This window comes from Typopeltis vanoorti, chromosome 17 (genome assembly GCF_054136105.1).
Source record: "Typopeltis vanoorti isolate ZY-2024b chromosome 17, IOZ_Tvanoo_1.0, whole genome shotgun sequence".
NCBI lineage: Eukaryota > Metazoa > Arthropoda > Arachnida > Uropygi > Thelyphonidae > Typopeltis > Typopeltis vanoorti.
The window spans coordinates 91,124,215-91,148,205 of NC_143565.1; the positions used below are offsets into that span (position 1 = coordinate 91,124,215).

Consider the following 23,991-nt stretch of genomic DNA (forward strand, 5'->3'; position numbering starts at 1 on the left):
ACTATTCTCCGCATTACCAGGTCTATAGCAATATCCGACAAAATATTTCATTCTATTCACCTCAATCTCACACCCTCCTGCCTCAAAACCACTACCATCATTTCCCCCTTGCATCTCTACCTTATATGGACATAACTCTTTTTATATCATCAGTAGCACTCCACCTCCCTTTTTACCCTTTCTATCTTCTTGAAATACATCCCCTTCTTCTATTCCTGTCAAGATTGTTGGAATAAGTGAGACATAGTTGGATGAGGATGACTCACTTATTCCAACAATTTTTGGGTGAATGAACTCAATCAATGCAACCATTTCATTTACCTTGTTTGTGATACTTCTAGCATTCATATACAAACATAACAGCTCATTCCTGGATCTATAAGAAGTTTCACTGATACCACTTATTAGATGTGACTTCTCCATACCTTTCTCGGGCCATTTCTTTTCTCCTTACTCATTCCAATACCTTCTTCAAATCCAACTATTTTCCCTACATCCCAGGTAATCCTCTTCCCTTAATATACAATTTTTGTCTACACACGCATTCACATCCTCATGGAGCATCAACCTTTCTCACATGTTCCCATGTCCACCCATAGTCTCTTCATTTCCCTCTTTGTCTTGCACACTTGTTCTCTCATTCTCTATAGTCATGCTACTCAATACCACTTCAATCTGTCCTTCCTTACTCTCCTGCCCTTTCACATCACTTCTTACTTGCTCAGATTCATTTTCTGCATTCATTACTCTCCCTTTAAGCAGCAGTCTCTCCAAATGACTGAACCAAAACCATTCAAATGCAGTCCGTAATTTTTATGCAATTCAATTCTTCCTTCAAAGTTATTCCACACATTAACAGTCATTAACGAACTGCACTCCTTTCTCTAAACACATTTCTACTAGTATATCATTCATAATTCTTGCTCTCTACCTCATCTCATTACAGTCATAACTGCGCAACACACTGACTATCTTTACTATCACATTATTATCTTTTATCCTTCTCAACAACCTCCTGACATCCAAACTTACATTCTCCTTGTTCCCAGTCAAGTCATTTGTCCCTACTACCAACTCTTTTGCTTGCTTACTCCTCATATCCAATGCCTCAATCACTCTATTCATTTTACCTCCCAGAAAATATATGATAGAGGATGGAATGGCAATTTGGAATTTAAATCACCAAATAGTATTCTGTATTCGTTTAACCACCATACTGATCTGGGCATGTATATACATACAAAATTACATGGATGAGAAGGGTTCATTAAAGTCAACATAATCTTTGGATATTACAGAAAAAAAATGATACGTACAAGGCATATATTTTTGATATATTTGATCCGTGTGGCCAGTTGGATGGTTAAACCAAAAGTTGATGGTACAATATGATGAAATATCATATCAGCAATGTTCAGTTAAATGATTACCCTTTGTTTTCATCAAAGAAACAGGGGAAAACAGTGCAAGTCAGGTACCAGAACAAACACAAAATCAACATCAGCAGAACACAAGACAGTCATCAACAACAAAACAAGTATCAACAATAAAAAAGTAGATATATCAAAGGAATCAGAGAAATATTACAACATAAATGATGTTACTGAAAGTAAAATAGACAAAAACAGGTGAAATATTTCTAAATAACTGCAAGATGTTATATTCAGGCAAGAATAATCAAGGGAAAGAAAATAGACTGGTATAGTATTTCACACTAAATGTGAAGAAACCTTCTTGAATGGCAGGCAATTTCAAGAAGTGATATGGGCAAAGATCAAAATTGAAAATTGGGTAATGAGATCTATTTGTGCCTATTATCCCACAGAAGGTTTGACCAAAGAAGAAATGAAAGAATATTTCATATCATTAGAGAAGGCAGCTGACATGAAAAAGGACACATACAGAGACATGCATACTTGACATATAGAAATGTTTTCAGAAAATTTGGAGAAAAAAGATCCAAACTAATAATAACAATGGTAAGTATCTGTATGTTTACTGCTAAGGACAGGGACTGGTCATTACTAATATTCATCTGATTGTGTTAATGGATAGTGTGAGTCTCCCACAATGAGTCTTGACCACATGGAGTACCCATATAAATAATAATAATAACAGTGTATATTAAAATGTGTACGCAAGACAAAGTTTAAAAGAAAAATCACATAATAAAATAAAACATTTCCATAAAACTGTAGAGAGTACATTTATAGGTTTATTTATTTATTCACTTATTTTGTAAATTTTTTATATTAACTGAATGTAAATAATTATTAATTTTACATGTACTCTTAATATACAATTTTTATGCAAATATTAATTTATTTTATTTTTAGTACTGTAAAAAAAAAAAAAAAAAAAAAAAAAGGATACTATTAGGAACATGAAATATTAAAAGTAAAATCCAGCATACTATTAGGAACCAACATGTTCCTAACAATATGATACTGTCTGGAGAGCAGGAGAAAGAATGCATTCTGTAACATGCGATTTCATTCCATTCTCACTTCATGTAACTGTCTGTTTCTTGTGTGTTCTCTAAGATGTGATGAGATACTCATTATATTTATATTAGATGCCTTGTCTTTAAGTGATTTTTATATTTACAGAAAATTCATTGCAAGTTATGAATATCTTTCTGTGTAATGCATATTACTGTATTACAATATTTATAGTTTCAATTTATATGAAGGTATACATTTTAAACATATTAAAGAAAAATAAATAGTCTCTGGACAATTTTCAATCGAAGGTGAGTTAGCTGATCTCAGACGGAGGTAGCAGGGTTTTTTCTCCCGGAAACTCGGGTTTTTCATCCCGCATACATGCAAATCGGCCCTTCAGAACACACGCAATTTACAGACATAGAATACCAGTTGTGGTGGAGGTAGGTGGTAGATAGCATTGTTTCGTAGTAGAGGTTCAGTGTAGTGGTTGAGACAGTTGTAGGTGTCCTCCCGCGATGAGTCTTCGGACTCCTTGGAGGTCAGGAATAATAATAATAACAATAATAATAACTCTGAAAGGTATATATAATACAGATCACCATAATTTTTCACCAGCCATGGGCTAAATGTACTTGTACAAGCAATCCTATATATAGGGCAAATACATTTTCTTATCCATGTACTTTTGTTAAAATTGCAAGCTGAAAATGTTTTCAGAATAGTCTTTTACTGACTCTCCTTAATTTATTATTATTACACGACATCTCCAGGGAGTCCAAAGATTCATCGAAGGAGGACACCTACTCTACATCTCTCTGTTTCCACCATTCAATCCAACTACACCAATGCCATCTACTGTTCATCACTACCACGGGCATTTCCACAGACAATCACAAACATTCATGCCCATGCAGGTATTTGAACCAGCAGCCTTTTGACTGGAGAGCAGATATGCTAATCACTCAGCCAACCAGGCCGGCAATGATATTAATTTATGACAAAATTAATATCACAATTAACCTCCCTACCAGCCAATGTGAATGAAATAGTGACACTTCTTATCCATGTTATTCAAAGCTCTAAAACATTAATTTAATGTTTTAGAGCTTCGTATCCAGATTTAGCTCGACGTCTATAGACGTCGTGGCTGGTTGGGGGTTAATGACTAGAATTCAGAATAGGAATCTTATGCTCATTCCAAAGTGTTTTTCTTCCTCCTTTCCCATAATAAACTTTGTTTGCTGAGATGTGAAGTAATTTTGCATGACAACCACAAGTTTCAATTTAGTAACTGAATAATAAGATCCATGCTGTTATTTATATTTTGCCACAAACATCATAGATATCATATCTAACTATGTGTGAGTGCAGGGGAAAGAGGATGATATAGATAATAAATAAGTATGTAACACATATCAAAGGCTAGCTGGACAATAAGTAACTCATGTATTCATCACATAACTGCTTCACAGTACTATAGGAAATATTAATAAATAAACTGAAAGTGGTGCACATACTTCTCAATGTTGACAGAGAGCAAGAAGTGTAACAATTCAATTCACAAACTCAAATTTATATAAACTACCTAATTCGTTTAATGTATAATAATTTTGTAATATAATGTTAGAATAACTGTGTGTAGAACCACAAGCAATCGTAACTGAAAAGCTCATATAGGATTAGGCTAAAAAAAAAAAAAAAAAAAACCAAGGTCAACAACAGTCTCAAAGGTCACCCATGACCTTTTGCCAGGAATTTTTTGGATATGATATAAATGGCAGAGATTGAGGCTAGAGGGCACGCACTCTCTTATTTTTATAGTTATTAACTAGATTATGTGTGCTGATGATAGATGTTGATTCTGTTTAACGTCACTTTGAATGTATATAATAGAATACTGTAGACTTGAATAATGCTTGTGTTACATAATGTTTAGAATGTATATAGTGTAATTTTGTCTTATGTTAGTAGTAATGAGAGAAAGGTTATGTGCTAAAATCCATGTTTAATAAGTTGAGTGAAAATAATTTCGTTGTCTAATACTTTAAGTGTTTTGTTCTAATGAATGTGTGGAGAATATGACATGTGATATGTCCTATTTATTTTTGTATATAAATTGCCTTAGTTATAATAAATATGTATGGTTTTGTTTAAAAAAAAAAATTGAGAGAGGGTAGGCCTAAGTAAATTCGATATAGGTGAAAAATATTTCTATTTTTCACCACAAGAGATTATACAAGGTTTACCCTCTCTCCAAAAAAATTTTTTTCTTAACCCAGTGTCTGCACGTTTGCTGGGGAAGACATGACTACATTTTTCTGATGTATCATTTCTCTCTGTATTTTTATTGTCAGATCTCCCAGCCTTGGTGTCACTTTATTTTCCATACCAAAAATTTTTCATACCCACAGTCGAGATTTTATGAGAAAAATCCCACCTCTCATTTTTAGTTCTCGAGCAGTATGCATTACGTCTCATCCTGCTCCAATTGTACTTAGGATCTCTAATATGGGCCATCACAACACTTTGTCTGTTCTACATCGGTTGGTTAGAAGATTTGTTTATCCTTCTAGATCTCTCAATCATGTTCATTTCGATTGTGCTATGTTTAATTTTCCCTAATTGCTCTCCCGTTTCTTCCCAATCATTTACTAACTTGAAGTTTGAGATATAATAGGCATCATTCAAAGCTTCCGAGTGACTGTTCCCTTCAGATGGACTTAATGAAGAGTCAGTGTGGTCATTGTGACATTCTTCTTTATCCCTCTCAACCTGATCAGTAAGTCTGACCTTATAGTCTACTCGATCTTTTAAGACATCGATCCCCTTGCCTGAACAGTTGATACCCATTAGGGAAATCTCATTTGCAGCAAAATCGTAAGAGAACTTGTGTTTCTCTAGAAAATCAGTTCCTAAAATTATCTGCACGCTCGGGCAAGATGTCCTAGGGAAGATCAATAACTCTTGCGAGACACACAAATTGAACTCTGGCAAATACAATATAACTCTTACTCTCTTTGAACATATCTCTGGTGTTGAAATTCCCGTTAGCTTAATTGGTCTCTTCAACTCAGATATACCCTTCCACACAAGGGATTTTATTCTTTGAAAAAAACTTCCTGTTATGACAGAAGCCTGGGAACCGGTATCCAACAGGATGTCACAAGGCATTCCCTGAATTTTTACCTTAATGGTCATTTTGGATTTAGTGGAATATTCTCTGATCTTGTTGTCTATCTTCCATGGTCTGTTTGCACAACCGTGATGAGTATGCACAAGATTTGACTCATATGTAGTATTTCTGTTGGAGGATCTTTTATTCTGAAAACAGTTCCGAGCCATGTGCCCATATTTGCCACAAACAAACCATTTGGGAGGCTCTTTTCTTATCTTTACCTCATTATTCCCTTCTTTTTGACATGGAGTTATTTCAGGGGACTTTGCTGTTATTTCCCCCAGCTGCTTAATAACTGCATCAAGCTGCTCCATCATAGGCTGTTGCAGCTTTTCTACCTCCTGCCTAATTATCGAGAGTAATTCCTCCAAGTCATTAGGTTTTATTTCTTTCAGGATGGTTATCTCATTTTCAGTTATATGCATTTCCTCGTTCCTCCTCCCTTTCCTTATGATCTTTAATGGACCTTCCCTTAATTGTACTTGAGTCCTTCTCACACTTAACTTCACAAGAGGAATCATTTGTGTTTTTTATTACATGAACATTTGGCTGTTGTTAGAAGCAGCACGAATGTCTCCAAGCTTCTCCCCTCTCTCCTTCACAGTGATGTAACATTCCTCTAGATTTGTGATCCTCTTTTTGTATGCAATCTCCATTAGCTCATCTTTGATTCCTAATCTGAACTGGTGGAATACTACCCAGTCAAGATGAGGTTTATAATTTTTGGAGACGCTTAGACTATTTGCAATGGTCAATAGTTTATTGTAAAAGTCCATTACACTCTCTTTTTCTTGAGCACACCTCTGCAATTTCCAAAAGTTTGGGCTTAAGCTTCTCACTTTGGAGAACTGGGAAATCAAGGTGTCCTTAAACTTTGTGTACTCTAAAGTGTCCTTAAGTATCAGGGACGAATACAGGAAGTTCTTGGCCTTTCCTACCAGTTTGCTCCTAAGTAGAATTAAGACCAATTTCCAACCTTTCTCAGCTCCTCAACAAAACTCAAAAATGATAATACACCTTCTGTCCAAAAAGAACTGAACTTTTCAAAAATAGAAGAAACTGGTGGTGCCACCTGTTGTATCTCTTTGTTGTCAAAAGTGGCAACCTTCATTAGTGTTGTGTCAACTGTTTATGACATTTGTTTCATTAGAAGCCGAGTCATAGTGCCAAGAGTGACAGTGTGTTTTGACGAACGGTGGGTCGTCACGATATTCATGCTGTATGCGACGAATTCTCGCTATCAATCACTTCAAAACTTTGAGATAAAACTCACCATTGACCGTTTGGCCAGGAGGAACGAATTCTTTGTGGATAATACCGTTAGAATTGTAGAAACAAATCAGCATTGTCTTTACTTTTGACTTCTCCAAGCGACTTTTTTTCGGATGCCTCTCTTCTGGTGGTCCCCACTCAGCACTTTTGAGTATGAGCCCTTTGTTTAGGGCTCATACTCAAAACACCATGTTTTGTCACCAGTAATGATCGTTTCAAGAAAGTTTGAGTCCTTAAAAATGGTTTTAATGAGGTCCTTGCAGTTCAATTCAATGCATTTTTTGGTCGTCGGTCAACTTGTAGGGAAAAAACAACGAATTCAATTTACAAAGGCCCAAACTCTCAGTCAAAATGTTGTGCAGTTGATTTTGGAATCCCCAATTCATCTTCAATCAATCTCACAGACAATTTAGGGGGTTTCTTTGATGAAATCACACACTATTTGAATGCTAACTTCGCTCAGTCCAGTTTATGGACAGCCGCTTTTCGACATCCTCAAGCATCTTACGACCACTTTGAAATCGCTTAAACCACTCATAAACTTGAATATGAGATAAGCATTCATCACCGTATGCTTTTTGAAGCATTTTGGTAAAATACCAAGTTTAACACAAACGTCAATTGCAGCTCTCTGTTTGAAACTCATTTTCTGACCGTTCTTCAAAACACACTGTCACTCTTGGCACTATAACTCGGCTTCTAATGAAACAGATGTCATAAACAGTTGAAACAACACTAATGAAGGTTGCTGCTTTCGACAACAAAAAAAGATACAACAGGTGGCACCACTAGTTTCTTCTATTTTCAAAAAGTTGGGTTTCTTTTTTGGACAGAGGGTGTACATGGTCACTGTCATCACCAGAAAACTGCGGGATGACAAGTTGAGGATTTACAGTATGAGAAAATTCCTTGTCGCCCATCGTGGCATAATTTGATTGGTCACTATTCGTAACTTCACAATTCATGATTATTTAACACAAAAAAGTTTCTCAAAATTTAAGACTTATAACTGCCTGACCTGTTACCAAAACTATCTCAAAATCCACAATATTCTTGGTGTTATTAAAGTGGATTTAAATCCTGTCAGCTGCGCCATTCGTAAATATTTCGCAGTTGTTATCTATATCGAACTGTAAAATTTACTGTTTTGGAATTTATAGTTATGTCGAACTGTGCCAATTGTAATATTTAGTTTTTTATTACGTAATTTTTTTTCTCACAGTGTTTCCCCCCTTGCTTTGTTATTTTTGTGGTTGCTTGAGCTTATACAAAATGTACAAGTAAATAGGACATATCACGTGTCAGATTCTCCACACATTCATATTCATTAGAACAAATCACTTAAAGTATTAGACAAAGAAATTATTTTCACTCAACTTATTAAACATGGATTTTAGTACACATAACCTTTCTCTCATTGCTACTAACATAAGGTAAAATTACACTATACAGATTCTAAACATTATGTAACACAAGCATTATTCAAGTCTACAGTATTCTATTATACACATTCAAACTGACGTTCGGCTTTCTGACCTCTTCAAACACATTATACCTAAACAGAATCAACATCTATCATCAGCACACACAATGTAGGCTATTAACATAAAGCAATCTACTTACAAGGTCTCTATATAATGTACAGTCCTGAATCCAAAAGGGTTAAGGGTGAATTCTGCTGGCTCCTTTCTTTTTCTTGCGCAACGTCTGTGATCGGGTACTATCTGATGGGCTTGCAGATTCCTTCCTTGTAACTTTAATGCATTTTTTCTTCAGCACATTTCTTCTCAGCACACACGTGGATTGGTACATTCTTCGAAGAATTTCATGGAAGGATATCTTGTAATGCAGCCAGTAAACTCCCCCTGATCTCCAGAAACTACTGTTCGCGGGATAGCGCTTTTTCCCGTCCTCGAAAAGCTTTCCACAGGAACAAAAAATAAGAGAGCGCATGCCCTCGAGCCTCAATCTCTGCCATTTATATCATATCCAAAAAATTCAAGGATTTACTAGTAGCACCCTTATCACCCATGCTTACAGTAGGTTTTGGCGACAAACCTCATAGTCCGGTGACCTTTGAGACTGTTGTTGACTTTGCGTTTTTTTTAGCCTAATCCTGTCTGAGCTTTTTAGTTACAATTGCTTGTGGTTCTGCATTCAGTTATTCTAACATTATATTACAAAATTATTATACATTAAACAGATGACATACATTTCTAATTATATGTATTTTAATGGCCTATGTAAAATTGATATAGGTGAAAAATATTTCTATTTTTCACCATAAGAGATTTTACACTTGACCAGTAACAGTACCTTCAAAGAAGAATAGTCCTATTAAACCCCTAGATGACAATGCACACCAAACATTGAGCCCCAGTAAATTGATTGCCTTGTCCACATGAATGCCCAGATTTTCTGGAGCCCAGTAAACACAATTATGCCGATTCACTGCTCCATTAAGCTTAAATTGTGCTTGATCAGACCAAACAATCTTCCTCAAAAACTCCTCATCCACCATATGTTGAAACCACTCACAATACTGCATTCTTCGATCAGGATCGTCTTCATTCATTGAATGTAATAATTTTTGGATGTAAACTTTCCATTTAGCTGCTTTAAGAATGTGCCGTATGCTTGCACTGCTTACTCTTGTCTCACGTGCACATTATGTGGTAGACTTCAGTGGCGAGCATATGAACTGTTTCAACACCATAGCCGAAGAAGCAGGACTTACTGCTGTGCGAGGCCTGCTGGACCTTCTCTTCTGCACATCACACAGTACCATCAGTCTCAAACTTATCACGAATACATGCAACTGTCAGGATTGTTGGAGGTTATGTTGCAAACTCACGTCTTCGTTGTTATTGAACTTCAATAACATTCTCAAATTAAATACCACTTTAAAATGGACTTGCGTTCCTCGAACAACAATCGTGCCTCGACCATTTTGTTTGACTGTCCTACTGGCCATGTGTTGATGCTAGTATTCATGTGAGTAATGACATCTTTTGAGAGAACATCCTACTACGCATTGCTACTGCAATTTGACCCAACTTCGAAAAAAGGCCACAGATCACATCTGTTAAAGTGCGCATACATTTAATTTGACAGACTCTGTATATAAATATTAAGTGATTTCATAGCACAGTTTATAGTGATAACATTTTATTAGAGATAAGTTGGAATTTTGTCTAGAATACAAGGAACATTTCTAGGCATTTTTCAAATGAGGGCAAGTTAGATGGTGTCATATGAAGGTTGGAGGATTTCTCCTCCTGTAAACTCAAGTTGTTCACCCTGCAAGGGTAAACCAGATGGAGAATAAGACATCATATGTCTAACAATGCAAACATAGTCCAACAATCCCAAATTTGTATGATGGAGATAAAAGTAATAGTTCCTATCACTACCAAAGTTATGTTTATAGAAAGTCAAGTTACTTACAGTAGTTCACTGGTGCTTATGTTAAGAGATGGGATGTAAACATCATAAACAAATATCTAAGAGTTTAAATTTGAAATAAATTGATTTAAAAAAAAAAAGAAAAAAAAAAGAATCCACTAATTACTCAGGTCATCATAAATTAGCAATTTTCATGTTTGGCTAAATGCTCTAATAAATCTGCTAGAGACCTAGCATCATTTGATTTCATGAATCATTTCCCATTTTCTCTAATGTGTTAAGCCCAAATAGCCACTATCATTGGCCAAGTAACTTGACCATGACAAGGTAATGGACCTAACACAATTGATTCGATGACAGGCTTATTAATTGCACATGCATGAAATAATACAGTTTATCAATATAATAATTAATAATACCTGAATTTTGAGATGGTTCTTTATCTTTCATTTTTAATTCTTCAGTTAATGGGCTTTTCATTTCACTACCAGTGGAAGACAAATCAATGGGGTTTTCTGAAAATTAAAACAAATGTGTATTACTTTTTTGAAATTAACTTTTCTCCTCTCCTAAAACATGCAATAGTACTCATCATCAGTTTTTCCTATGTTGGTTCAGTCATTAACTATATTTAAAAAAAAATATATGTGTGTGTATTATTTTAATGGCTAATAGCCTACATGTAAGAAAGTTTTAAAGCGAATAAAAGTTGAGCAGCTCTCAGATGTGAGCTGTAGACTAAAATACACAAAGATTATTGAAGAAAAAATGAAAGAGTTTGAGAACATGAATCAAACCTTGGAGATTCAGTGGCAAACTCTGAAGAAAACATTGATTGATTCTGCCAGAGAGGCATGTGGTGAGGTTGTCTGCAAGGATAAAAAAATCAGAACTCCCTGGTGGACACAGGAAGTTAAAGAGGCAGTGAAGGAAAAGAAGAAAGCATAGCAAAAGTTCCTGTCAAATAAGTCAGCTTGTGCTCTTAGAGAATATAGAGACAAATGCAAGAATGCTAAGCACTGTGTAAAATTAGCTAAACAAAAGTCATGGGAGAACTTTGGCAAGAATATAGAAAATAAATATCAAGAAGGTGGCAAAATATTCTGGAGGTTGTTGAAGAAGCTTAAGAATGGAGGAAAGAGTGCTATAAAAGGAATTAGAGATGATAAAGTTGGCATGAAAATGGGAGAAAAAGATATCCTTGAAGTATGGAGTAATTACTTTAAAACTGCTAAATGAAACAAGCAGTGATGACAGCACAGTGGTAAAAAACACTGACCAGGCATGCAGTCAGGAATACATATCCATACTTGAAGTAGAAAAAGCCATCAAAAGCTTAAAATGTGGAAAGGCAGCAGGAGTAGATGATATTCGACCAGAAATGCTGAAGTATGGTGGTATGAGAGTCTTACAGTAGCTGCAGTGCATAGTTCAGAAAGCCTGGACAGAGGGACGAATTCCCGATGATTGGAGTAGAGCTCTCATAGTACCCATATATAAAAAGGGAAATAAAACTGCATGTGAGAATTACAGAGGTATTTCCCTACTGAGTGTTCCTGGCAAGATCTATGCAAGTATACTTGAGAAACGGTTGAGAAGAATTGTGGAAGAAAAGCTTGGTGAAGAACAAGATGGATTCAGGCCAAATAGAGGCTGTCAGGATCAGATCTTCACTTTACGACAAATAGTCGAGAAAGCATGGGAATATAACAAAGATCTGTATTTAAGTTTTGTCGATCTGGAAAAGGCATATGACAAGGTGCCAAGAGAGAAGCTATTCAATACACTGCAGTTATATGGTGTCAATTGGGCATTATATCAAGCAATACTTAGTCTTTATTTGAGTTGTAAGTCAGCAGTTAGAATTGAAGGAAGTACAGGAAGATGGTTTAATGTTAAATCTGGTGTGAGACAAGGATGTACATTATCCCCTCTGTTATTCATAATCTATATGGATCACATTATGAAGGAAAGTGGTATTAAACATGATATCAAAATTGGAGATGTTAATATCAGCTCTTTGCTTTATGCGGATGATGTTATACTTCTAAATAAATCCGCTACAAGTCTGCAAGATTCTCTGACTAAATTGAATAGCTGTTGTAATAGATATGGTATGAAGGTCAGCAATAAAAAGACAAAGACAATGAAAATAGGCAGAATCATTGAAAATGTCAACTGTGTTGTGAATGGAGAACCTGTGGAACAAGTAAAACATTTCAGCTATTTAGGCACGATTTTTACTGAAGATGGTAAATTAAATATAGAAATAGACAACAGAATCAGCAAAGCTGGTATGGTGGGAAGTCAATTGAATAAATTCATATGGAATAAGAGAGAAATTAGTCGAAACACTAAATTAGCTGTATACAAGACAGTGTTCAAACCAGTTTTAACTTATGGATCTGAGAGCTAGGTCAGAAGTAAAACACTTGACCAAAGATTAGAGCGCAGATATGAGAGTCCTGAGAAAGATTAGAGGCGTGAACAGATGGCATCAATGGCAATATCATATTAAAAACGAGGATATTAGGAAAGAACTTGACATTGTCAGCATCCAGGAATGCGTTAGCAGAGCTAATCTCAGGTGGTATGGTCACTTAAACAGAATGGGCGAGGAAAGATTAGCAAAACAAGTGTTCTCTGCCAGGTTGGCAGCAAAACGACCCAGAGGAAGACCAAGATATAGGTGGATTGATACGGTACAAAGTGCTTTAGATGATAGAAATATAAGATCTGATAATGTTGGAGTGTTGACAAGTAACAGACTGATTTGGAGGAAAATTGTAGATAGGAAGTTAGTAATGATGTAATTTTTTTTTCATGTAGTACTATTATATCCTGTACACCCCTTGAGGGTACATGGCAGGAATTTGATGATGATGATGATGATGATATAGCCTACTTTCATTTAGGAGTGCCTCTTTTTTTACAATGTTATTGGTTCTTTACCCAAAATCTTAGGGCATTACTGAAGTGTTATAAAACTAATATATGAAAAATAAAATTGGAGGAACATTTGGACATACCTTTTTTTTGGATGTTGTTTTCTGTCTTCTTATCCAGGTGACGTGCCTTCACCTGCTGTTAAAGCAGTGTTTCTCAACATGGGCATATGCCCCACAGTGGGGAAATTTGAAAATGTACATGTACATATTTATATTATACTTTTACAGAACTTGGCTGACGATTATGCTAGGGGGGGGGGCATCAAAATCTTTGAGATGTTGAGGTGGGGCATGATCCAAAAAATGTTGAGAAACACTGTGTTAAAGGAAGAAGAGGGTTGGGGGTTGGGAAGGTGGAGGTAAGTGAGGGAATTATTTGAAAAAACCTGGATTTTTTATATATATAATATTATTAAGGGTGGGTAGAGAGCATTTGGAAAGAGGGGGGAGTGAGAGAAGGATCTGAAGATAGAAGTTATTTTTTGGGGGAAGAGGAAGGACTTAAGGGGAAAAAAGTCGGGGGTGGGAGTAACGGGGTGTGAGCTGTTTCGACAGGTGTCGTCTTCGGAACTCGTGGGGAAAGTGAATGATATGTCATGTCGGTTAGGTGTACTTGGGTTGTCTCCTATTGGTTGGAGTTGTGACCTATTTTTTATGTTATGGAGCTTCCAACTCTTGGAGATTATGTAGGGTCGGTGGACGTTTATTGAATTTTCATCACATTTTATGGCTATCATTTCCGATATTCTAAGCATTTGTTTTGTTGTCTTGTATGTCTAATATTATAGCCTTGTCGATTTGTGGGGTATGTTTTTGTTCAAGGGCATGGACTGCTATTTCAGTTTTACCTGTACTTTGTATGCTGTTTTTCTTTTTGTTGTTGGGTTTTTAATTATTGTTTAAATGTTCTGGAATCAGGATGTTACACTCACAGAAGTGTTCTTGTAGTCTTGCCCATAGAGCCTGTGTAGGTGACATCACAGTCTTTTTGGCAGGGAAATTTATAAACAACGTTGTGATGTTTTAATATTTCTTTGTGTGTGTGAGATTTTGTAAGTTTTAGAAGTGCTGCAAATTTTTGGTTTGTGGCAAACATGAGCTTATAGTCAGTGTGTTTAAAATGTATTTGTAGGCTTTGTATGTATTCTGGATGTATGGCAGTTTGATAATTTTTTGTGTTGGAAAGTTTGTTTTAGTTATGGGTTGTTTTGCTTAGTTTTTGTTTTGTTAGCGTAATTTATTAGTTGTGTTGGGTAATTTCAATTTTGAAACATTTTTGTTAACTTCTTTATTTCTGTGTTGAGATAATTATTGTTAGTTAAAAACTTGTAAGCATTTATCATTTATGCTAAGATGACTGATTTTTTTTTTTTTATTTTGGCATACACAAAGAAATATTAGAAACATAAAGTTCTTCATAGGTAATATGCCTTAAAGGATATGATTACATCTTGATCCACTGGCTGGAAGATGGAAGTGGCATTAGGTGGTAAATAACTTTTACATTTTTGCTGAAATCATTCAGTGCTGTTGGATGACTAAGTGCATTATCTAATATCAACAAGATTTTAAAATCAAGATTTAATGACTTGATTTTAAAATCTTGTTGATATTCAGCTTCAGTACAAAAACAGATTTTAAACCAATCCTCAAAAATAGTTTTTGTCATCCAAGCTTTTCTATTGAATCTCCAATAAAAAGGGAGAAAATTTTTATCTAAACTTCTAAGCGAGGCGAGGATTTTGTGAACGATAAATAAAGAGAGGCTTCATCTTGTAATCTCCAGAAGCATTGCCACATAGTAAAAGTGTTACACGCTCCTTCAAAACCTTGTAGCCAGGTTGTGATTTTTCATTTTTTGCTAAAAATGTTTTAGTGGGCATTTTTTTCCATAATAAGCCTGTTTCATTAGCATTACATATGATCATCAGTATAATTTCCTTCTTCAATGATCTGTTGCAATTCACCAAATGTATTTAATGTTTAGCAGGTGTGGGGCCAAATGGCAAAAATATCATCAGCATATCTGAGCCAGACTTTGGGCTTTAAGCTTGCTGAATCTAGAGCTCATTGCTTGAAGTCTTCTATGTAAAAATTGGCTATAGAGGGGGGGGGGGGGGGGAGTTAAGTGGTGAGCCCACTGCTGTACCTGCTTTTTGCAGGTAGAAAATTATTTTGCCACATGAAATATCTGGAGCAAAGCATGTAGGCACAGAGCGCCATTATATCGGTCAGAAATATGTTCTGTATGAGAAGAATAGTATCATTGATCACTGTTCTAACTGCATTAAACTTAAAAGGAGGTTTACTTTAGCCAAAAAAATCCGTATTTATGCTCGTATGGAAAAAGCTATGTTGAGAAACCAAATCCATGAGGCCTGCAAAAATCTAGCAATTACCCAAAACAATGCATGATCTACAACTAAAATTAGAGCTATTGAACTACATACCTGATATTTGGGATATTCTAGAGAGGATCACAGATACTCTGCAAAGCATATGTTATGTAAAAACAAAGAAAAACTAACTGAAAAATTCCAAAGACTGAAACAACAAGAAAACAGAAATCCAGACACAATGTCCGGAGAAACAGCCAATCACAAACATGGGAAGTAAGGAGCAACCAACCACCTAGGTACCACAGTCAAGTTATCAGTCCGGCTACAACCTTGAAGGAGAACTCTTGCTTCTGCAAAAAGGTTTAAACTATGCTACTGCACCAAAGTCAGTAAACAAATAACTTCATAAACCACATTGAAAGAGGTCTAAAATCCCTTCTCTCCAAAAATAGCTGATAAAATATGGATGGAAACAGCCAACATACTAAATTATAATAAACAGCTAAGTTGCAATTTAACCAAACCAGAAAAATTAGCCCTTAAATCTCTAAAGAAATAATCAAGACATCACTATTACCAAGGCAGATAAAGGCAATGATACTGTTGTTCTTGATCAGACACTATACCTTGAAGAAATAAAATTAATTGATATCCAACCACAACACTACCAATTGGTTAACTATAACCTGCATCAAAAAGAAAACCACAGAATTAATCTTAAGTCAGTGATCACTTGGCCTGAGGAAACAATTAAAAAGCTATTACCACATTTATGCCTGTACTCCCAGAATTTATGGCCTGCCTAAAATACACACCACAATGACCAGATAGTTGAAGGAATCAACAGCCCCAATTATCACTAAGCCAAGAAACTAACGGTTACTCTCAAGGAGTTGGTAGGTCATTCTCTCTCCTACATAAAAAATACACAACACTTCATAAACAAAATTAAAGGCATCAAACTCAATGACAAACATTTATTAGTCAGCTTCGACATAACTGCCCTTTTCACCAATCCTAATAATGATACTATTCTTCTCATATTTCCACCTGATATCACGGCCCTCTTTGCCAAAGTGCTCGGGTCCAGATATTTCATGTGGCAAAATAAATTCTACCTGCAAAAGTAGGTATAGCCAACTTTTACATGGAAGACTTCAAGCAAAGCTGCGAAACATTAACAACATTCTTAAGTCACCTGAACAAACAGCACAAACGTATCCAATTTACCATCCAGATAAATTAGCCCTTAAATCTCTAACAAATATCTAAGACATCATTATTACCAAGGCAGATAAAGGCAATGATACTGTTGTTCTTGATCAGACACTATACCTTGAAGAAATAAATCAAATAAATAAAGTTTGCAGTAGATTGTGAATGAAAACAATAACTCTCTTCCTTTTCTAGACTCTTGTCACACGTCTTCCCTCATGCTGCCTTTCATTCACAATCTACTGCAAACTTATTTATTTGATTTATTTATTTATTTGATTTAGAGCCCTACCAATCTGCTCTAGTTAGCAGGGCAGTGAACAAAGAATATGAAATTATTAGCCAAACATTTATAAAAAATGGCTACAACAATGAAACAGTTCACAAGATCCTCCACAATAATACCATTAAAAGCAAAAAATATTACAAGAATGGTATAGTACCTTGCCCACCCAGGGATTTACAAAATTCAGTGCATCTACAACATACCCTGCATAAAGGAAATAGGGCACCATCCCAATAAGAAAAGATGAATATAAATGCCACATTAAATTCCTCCACTATGGTAAAACAGGCCTATTCACAATTGAGATTGAAAACAATAACTCTCTTCCTTTTCTAGACAAAAATTCTTCACAGAATCAACTGGAAAGGCACCATAGTGGTGCCTTTTCCCTACACTGCACCTAAATGTGGTTTGAAAGAAAGTTCAAAGAATCTTGTGAGATGCTGAAACATCATCCAAATCTTAACAAAAATGATGGATTAATAGTTCCAAGAATCTGGAGGACCCATATGCAATCGATATAGCATCCAGAACATGATGGCAGAACCCCAACACAAGAAAACTAATATCAGAGGACTGTAGAGATGTGTTTAATGTAGTTGCTATAAAACTTTATCTATTTATGTTATTTTTAAAAAAAAATCTGTATATTAGTATACTGATATGTCTAAGAATTTATTTTATTTTGTTAATTTATATTTTTGTATATATTTTATCTGCCAGCCTGGTTGGCCAAGTGGTTAGTGTAACTGCTCTCCAGCCAAGAAGCTGCAGGTTCGAATCCTACCTAGGCATGGATGTTTATGACTGACTTTCACCTTCATAGATTTATTCACACAAGTGAATAAACACTCCCCAAGGTGAACTGGGGGTCACCATGGGGGTAGTAGATCCAATCCTCCTACAATGGGAGAAGCTTTTACCCTGTAGTGGGTAGAAAGCAGGCTGAATATCATCATCATATATTTTATCTATTATTATTAATATTTTTTAATTATAATTTTTTTCCACCAGAGGTCAGGCTAGGGTAAATGATTAACAAACATTTAGATTTATCTTACTTTTGTGTAGTGTAATGTAGCTCATGTTCTGTTTTCCTGATGATGACTTCGATATAGAGGTTTAACGTTATATTTTCTAAGTTATAAGTAACTATTCCAACATGTGTGTTTGTGTCCCCATAAATACTTCGCTATGAATGCTGATCACCGTGTAACCTTAAAAGAAAGAATTATAAATTTTTATTTAGGAAACATAATATTAAAACAGCACCAGAAAATGAACATACCTATGTTTTATGTAAATCATTAGATTCAAGAGCCAGTTTGTTTAAACTGTAATTCCAAAAAGGCTAGTATGTACAGAGATTTGCATACATAAATTATGGTGGGTGGAAGAATATTAACGTTCATATTTATCGAAAATCTCCTGGTGAAATAAACACTGATTTTCAATAAGGAAATCAGAGTTTATTTCATCCTACAAAGGAGAAATTTAAACACAAAAAATTCCACATGAAAATAAATATTTAATCCTACCAAGCATAAAGACAACATGATTGTGGATCTGACCTGAGTCAAACCAACTCTAGTGATTATTTCAATAAGATAACGGACTTTATGTGACTTGAACTGCCCCCCCCCCCCAGCTCTCCTACAAAAGGGATTTGAATTCTTTTCAGGCCTGGGCATTATTTATAAAGACTTTATAAGTTAAGTTAACCTAGCTGGTCTCATACAAAGGCAATAGCACTTATCCTCTACAACAAAGTTTCCCAAACTTTTTTTTCTGTAGCCCGGTTATTTTAATACTTCATCTTCATGACCCACTAAAATTTTTATGGCCAATAGGTAAAATAAAACAGAAATGAATGTTCATAGAGTTTTTATTTATTATTATTATAATAAAGAAGCATTTACTCTTAAAAAAATATAAGAAATTAAACTAAAACCAAGTAATATATTAATGATAAGTGTGATGCTGTTCTTTGTTAACAAGAAACTTCAGGTTTGGAGGAAAAGATAATTTTATTCTTAAATCCAGTTCGACTTCCAATCGGTTTCTATATTTATTTTTTAGAAAAGAACGTGCTGAAAAGCCTGTTTCATACTTATAGATTGTGAGAAAAGGCATTAGAAATTTTATCGCTTTTTCTGCTAAAACTGGGTACTCCTGATGGCAAGACAGCCAAAAATCCATCAGTGGTATTGTGCTGAAGATGTCTTTGAGTGCCGTATCACACATGTAATCAGTAAATACAAAAAAAAAAATATGCTCTCTCTCTCTCTCGATGATTAACTCAAACTGAACAAGCAGAGTGAGTACATGGCAGGCGAGTAAAACAAATGCCAGACCATCAAACGATTATTACTCTGGTTGAGCAGTTGCTGCCGCACAGATTCGCCATTAGTTGAGCTACTTTACTGCGAACAAAGAGACTGTGAAATGGCGACACGGATTTGAACGGAGCACATTTTTCATCTCTATTAATTAAATTATTTATTCATTAGTCCTGATTAAATGCTACTTACTTGTATTTTAGAGTTTTGTAAAAAAAAGGAAAACCCAAAAACAAAATACCTAGGTTTCGAGACTTTTTTTCAGGCGACCCAGCATTTAGCTTTCATGACCCGGTGCCGGGTCGTGACCCACCATTTGGGAAATGCTGCTCTACAAAACAGAAAACTTTTACACCTGGCAACAACAACAGATTAGGAAGATGCTAATCACCATCCGAAACAATTGGGTTTAACAGTTTAACAGGCATACGATGAAGTTATTTTCTGGCATACATTGGTTGCAGAGAAGCCTGGATGACTGATATGACAGCAAAATGACCTACTTCAGTTGACCTCAAATCCAATACACAGTTTTGCAGATGACAGCAAATTGCACTCCTCCCTTTCATTTGATAAACCTTACCCTACACAACTCACTTCAACCCACAGAACATCAACCACAACTTCCCTTAATGCAGACCTCAAAACATCCTCTGATGGGGCTCAGATAACCTCGTCAACTACAATGCTAGTAAAACCCAGTTCTGTCTTATTTCCCACAAAATAGAACCATTTATCCCTAGTATTCTTTTTGATAACACTCAAATCCCCAGACAAGATGAAATTTCTCTTCTCGGAATTACCATGACATCAGGGCTCTCCTGGCATAAACACATAACAACCATTGCATCCTCAGCTTCCAGAAAACTAGGCTTTCTCTTTCACTCAAGACATTAACTTCACTTCAAAACAGCTGTTAACCTTATACAAATTGCAAATCCGCCCAACTATTGAATACTGTTCTCACATTTGGAGTGGGGCTCCTAAAAGCTCCCTCAAAATGCTTGACTCAATACAGAGGAGAGCAATTCGACTGATAAATGATCTATCTCTTACCGAGTCACTCTCCCCCACTTTCACATAGACGTTTAGTCTCTGCAATTTGTATATTCTACAAATATTTTCATGGAAAATGCTCATCTGAAACAACAACATCAATAATTCCCCCACTCTGTACTAAACCCATTGGAACACGTACAACTAGGGTTGCCACCTTTTGGTAAGTCCAAAGAGGGACACACTTATCAAATATGAAAGTCTTCCTCTCCTCTAAATGTATAAAATGAAAAAGTCAAAGTTGAATATGTAATTCTAACCTTATAAAAAATTAAAAGATTGAATACATTGGTACCAGTATTAGTGATTTAATAATATTTGTATTTTAAATATATAAGTTGTCCCGCTTAGGTGTAATTTGGGATGCTGAAAATTTTCTTAAAATTTGAGATGTCCCTCCTAATTCGGGACAGGTGGCAACCCTATGTACAGCCACCTCCCAACAACCCTTCACAGTAAGCCTTGAAATCCACAGAACAAGTTTCATTTCCTCCTCCTTCATCCCTGCTACTGCTGTACTATGGAACAGTCTTCCCCCTGAGATATTTCCCAAGGAATACACTATACAGGCTTTCAAATCGAATGTTAATAAGTTCCTCCTTTCCCACCCCTCTACCCATATACAGTACTAAAGTACTATAGGTTGACAAGCCAATCTCTCGTATATGGGCCTAACATAAAAAACTCATTTTGCCCCCACCCCCTTGCAGTGAATGCCTGCATCCATCTAAACTTAGATTTTTATTTTCATATGAATCCTAAATTTCATCATACACGAAAATACTTTTCTTACATCTAAAAATGGTATTCCCAGAAGGTCTAAAAAATTTGACACTTTGTAGCAGTGAGCTATTAGGCTGATTTATTGACACACACACACACTCTCTCTCTCTCTCTCTCTCTCATGCTAACATTCGGATACATTCCACAGAAAATATGATACAGATATTTCTACAAGAAAAAATTTATAGAATCACTTTAACTCTCAATATTTTTTTTTCCTATACTTTTATGTTTCAAAAAAATAATTAAAAACCTTACCTATACTGGAGGCTGTGCTAGAAGAAGATGGAGTTACACTATAAGCAACACAATAAGGATAACACTGTGAATAAAACTGGAAGTAGGGTGCAACAGATGTATTAAACCAAGAGGTAACTGATGGAGACTTATCAGAAGAATTCTCTTTGGACAATTCTAAAACTGCATCAGCATTATGGTCCATCTTTTCACATTCTTCATTTTCACCTTCAGAAGAGAACTGCATTATTAAAATTTCTCTAAGTATTAAAGTTAATATGCAATTTATTATTTAATAAACAAAATTCATATTACTCAGTACATAAGCAGTACACTAAATTAAACACCTATTTGAAGCAATCATTAAACAACAAATTAAACATTAAATTTTTTTTGAAACAAATGGGAATGGATAAGAAGCTAGTAGCACAGATAGAAGAGTGGCTGACAGACACTAGAGAATAGTCTATGGTGGAGTGAAATCTAGGAGAATGACTAGTGGAGTACCTCAGGGTTCTGTACTAGGGCCACATAATTTGTATATTAACGATATAGGGAAAGATTTAATGGGGGGGGGGGGTTCAGTTGTTTGCTGATGCAAAACTAAGGAGGGAAACAGTTGGTAAAGATGATGTATCTTGCAGGATGATTTAAACAAATTATCATTGTAGGCAAAGGATATTATCGTCAATTTAATGTTGCAAAATGTAAGCTTGTGCAGTGTGGATTGCAAAGGTTACATACTATGTATCACACTGGTAGTACTAGATTGCAGGAAATTGATCAGGCTAGGGACTTAGGAGTAATGGTGGACAGAAAACTGAAGTTCAGAGGACATATTGCAAAAGTTAGTAAAATAACTCCAAGGATTACTTGAATGTTGAAAAACAATAAGAAAGGATAGGGAAGTTATAATCCCTCTTTATAAGACTAAGGTTCAGCCACATCTTGATTATTGTGCATAGATTCGGTCACCTGGGTTTCTTGGGAGTTCAGGAGGTGGTGAAGAGGATTCAGAGAGGAGTACCAAGCTGGTGACAGGTCTGTGGAACTGAGGAAAGATTTAAGGTGTGTGGGTTGCAAAAGTTTAGTTCAACAGGCAGAAAAGAAAGAATATGACAGAAAATTAAAGGGATTCTATAGGACTTGACAAAAGGAAACTTTTCAATACATGTCAAATAGAGAGAGAGAGAGAGAGAACTAGAGGTCATAGTGTACGAGGGATTAGTAAGGATCTGTGGACGAGATTTTTTGCTTGAAGAGTGGTGAATTAGTGGAATGGACCCAGAATTAGTTGTATGCCCTGACAGTGAATAAGTTTAAGGAAAGGTATGATAGGTATTAGGTGTAAAAATGTTAGTGTTGGTCTCCAAAACAAGTCTTTTGACTATGGAAATGCACATAATTATAATAATAATAAATTAAAGTTTTAAATGTTTTTTTTTTTTTTTATTATTTTTTTTTTTACATTTTAAAACTTAAAATACTCTAATACAGGCATCTCCACAGAGTCAGAAGACTCGTTCTGAGAGATCTATTATGCACACACTAGCAGGACAGATTTGGTCATCTGGGTTTCTTGAGCTGCTTTTCATACAATACCTCTTCTTAAACTCATTCAGCGATGAAAAACTCACACCCACTAATGGCAACTCATTCTACCTATTCACCACCCTCCAAGCAAAATACCTACTCCTAACAAACTTGCTAACCATGCTTTTACACAATTACCATTGGTAACTCCTCGTTCTTTACCTTCCTGCCATGTTCTATAAAACTCCTTCAATAACTTTAATGTCACTATTATATGTCCTCTTTTTTTGCCTATCAGCTAGTTTTTCAAGCCCTCAGACCCACAATCTATTCCCATAGGGATCATACTATAGACTTGCCACAATTTTTATCATTCACCTCTGGATCCTCTCCACCACTTTTTCATCCTCATGGAATCCAGGTGATCAGATTTGTACGCAGGAGTCCAGATGGGTATTAAGGCCTTATAATGTGGAATAATAACTTCTCTATCCCTGCTTATTTTATTCTTCTGTAATCTGATCTGCTGTTTTGGCTACTTTTGCAATATGTCCTCCAAACTTCCTGCCCACAATCACTGCAAGCCCATGGCCTCATCAATTTCTAGCAGGTCAGTTCCATCAATATAGTACATAAGTGTAGATTTTAGGGAAAGACAATGTATACTAGAATATTAATTAAAAACTTTAATTAGTACTTCCTATATTTCGGTAATGTTATATTACCATCTTCAGGGATCACAAAATAATGATATGTGCATGCAGGCACTTGCATTCTAAGAACATCAGCCAAAGCAAACCCAATTTAACCCACTAAGGCACCTTTAGGACTCTAGGACCTACTTCAGTTGTTTTCTTCAGCCATATTTGCTTACTGTTAGTGCCTGCATGCATATATCATTATTCTGTGATCCCTGAAGATGGTAATGTAACATTACCGAAATATAGGAAGCTTAA

General features: G+C 35.6%; 1 protein-coding gene across 1 annotated transcript in view; it reads right to left on the bottom strand.

The window, feature by feature from the left end:
• The window catches only part of LOC150097624 (uncharacterized), a 350,600-nt gene that overhangs the window by 21,568 nt on the left and 305,041 nt on the right, over positions 1–23,991 (bottom strand). The window contains exons 9-10 of the mRNA XM_090406960.1: positions 21,524–21,730; positions 10,719–10,814 (exon numbers count right to left, since the gene is read on the bottom strand). Of these exons, the coding sequence (XP_090263086.1) occupies positions 10,719–10,814; positions 21,524–21,730 (303 nt within the window). The remainder of the gene's footprint in view (positions 1–10,718; positions 10,815–21,523; positions 21,731–23,991) is intronic.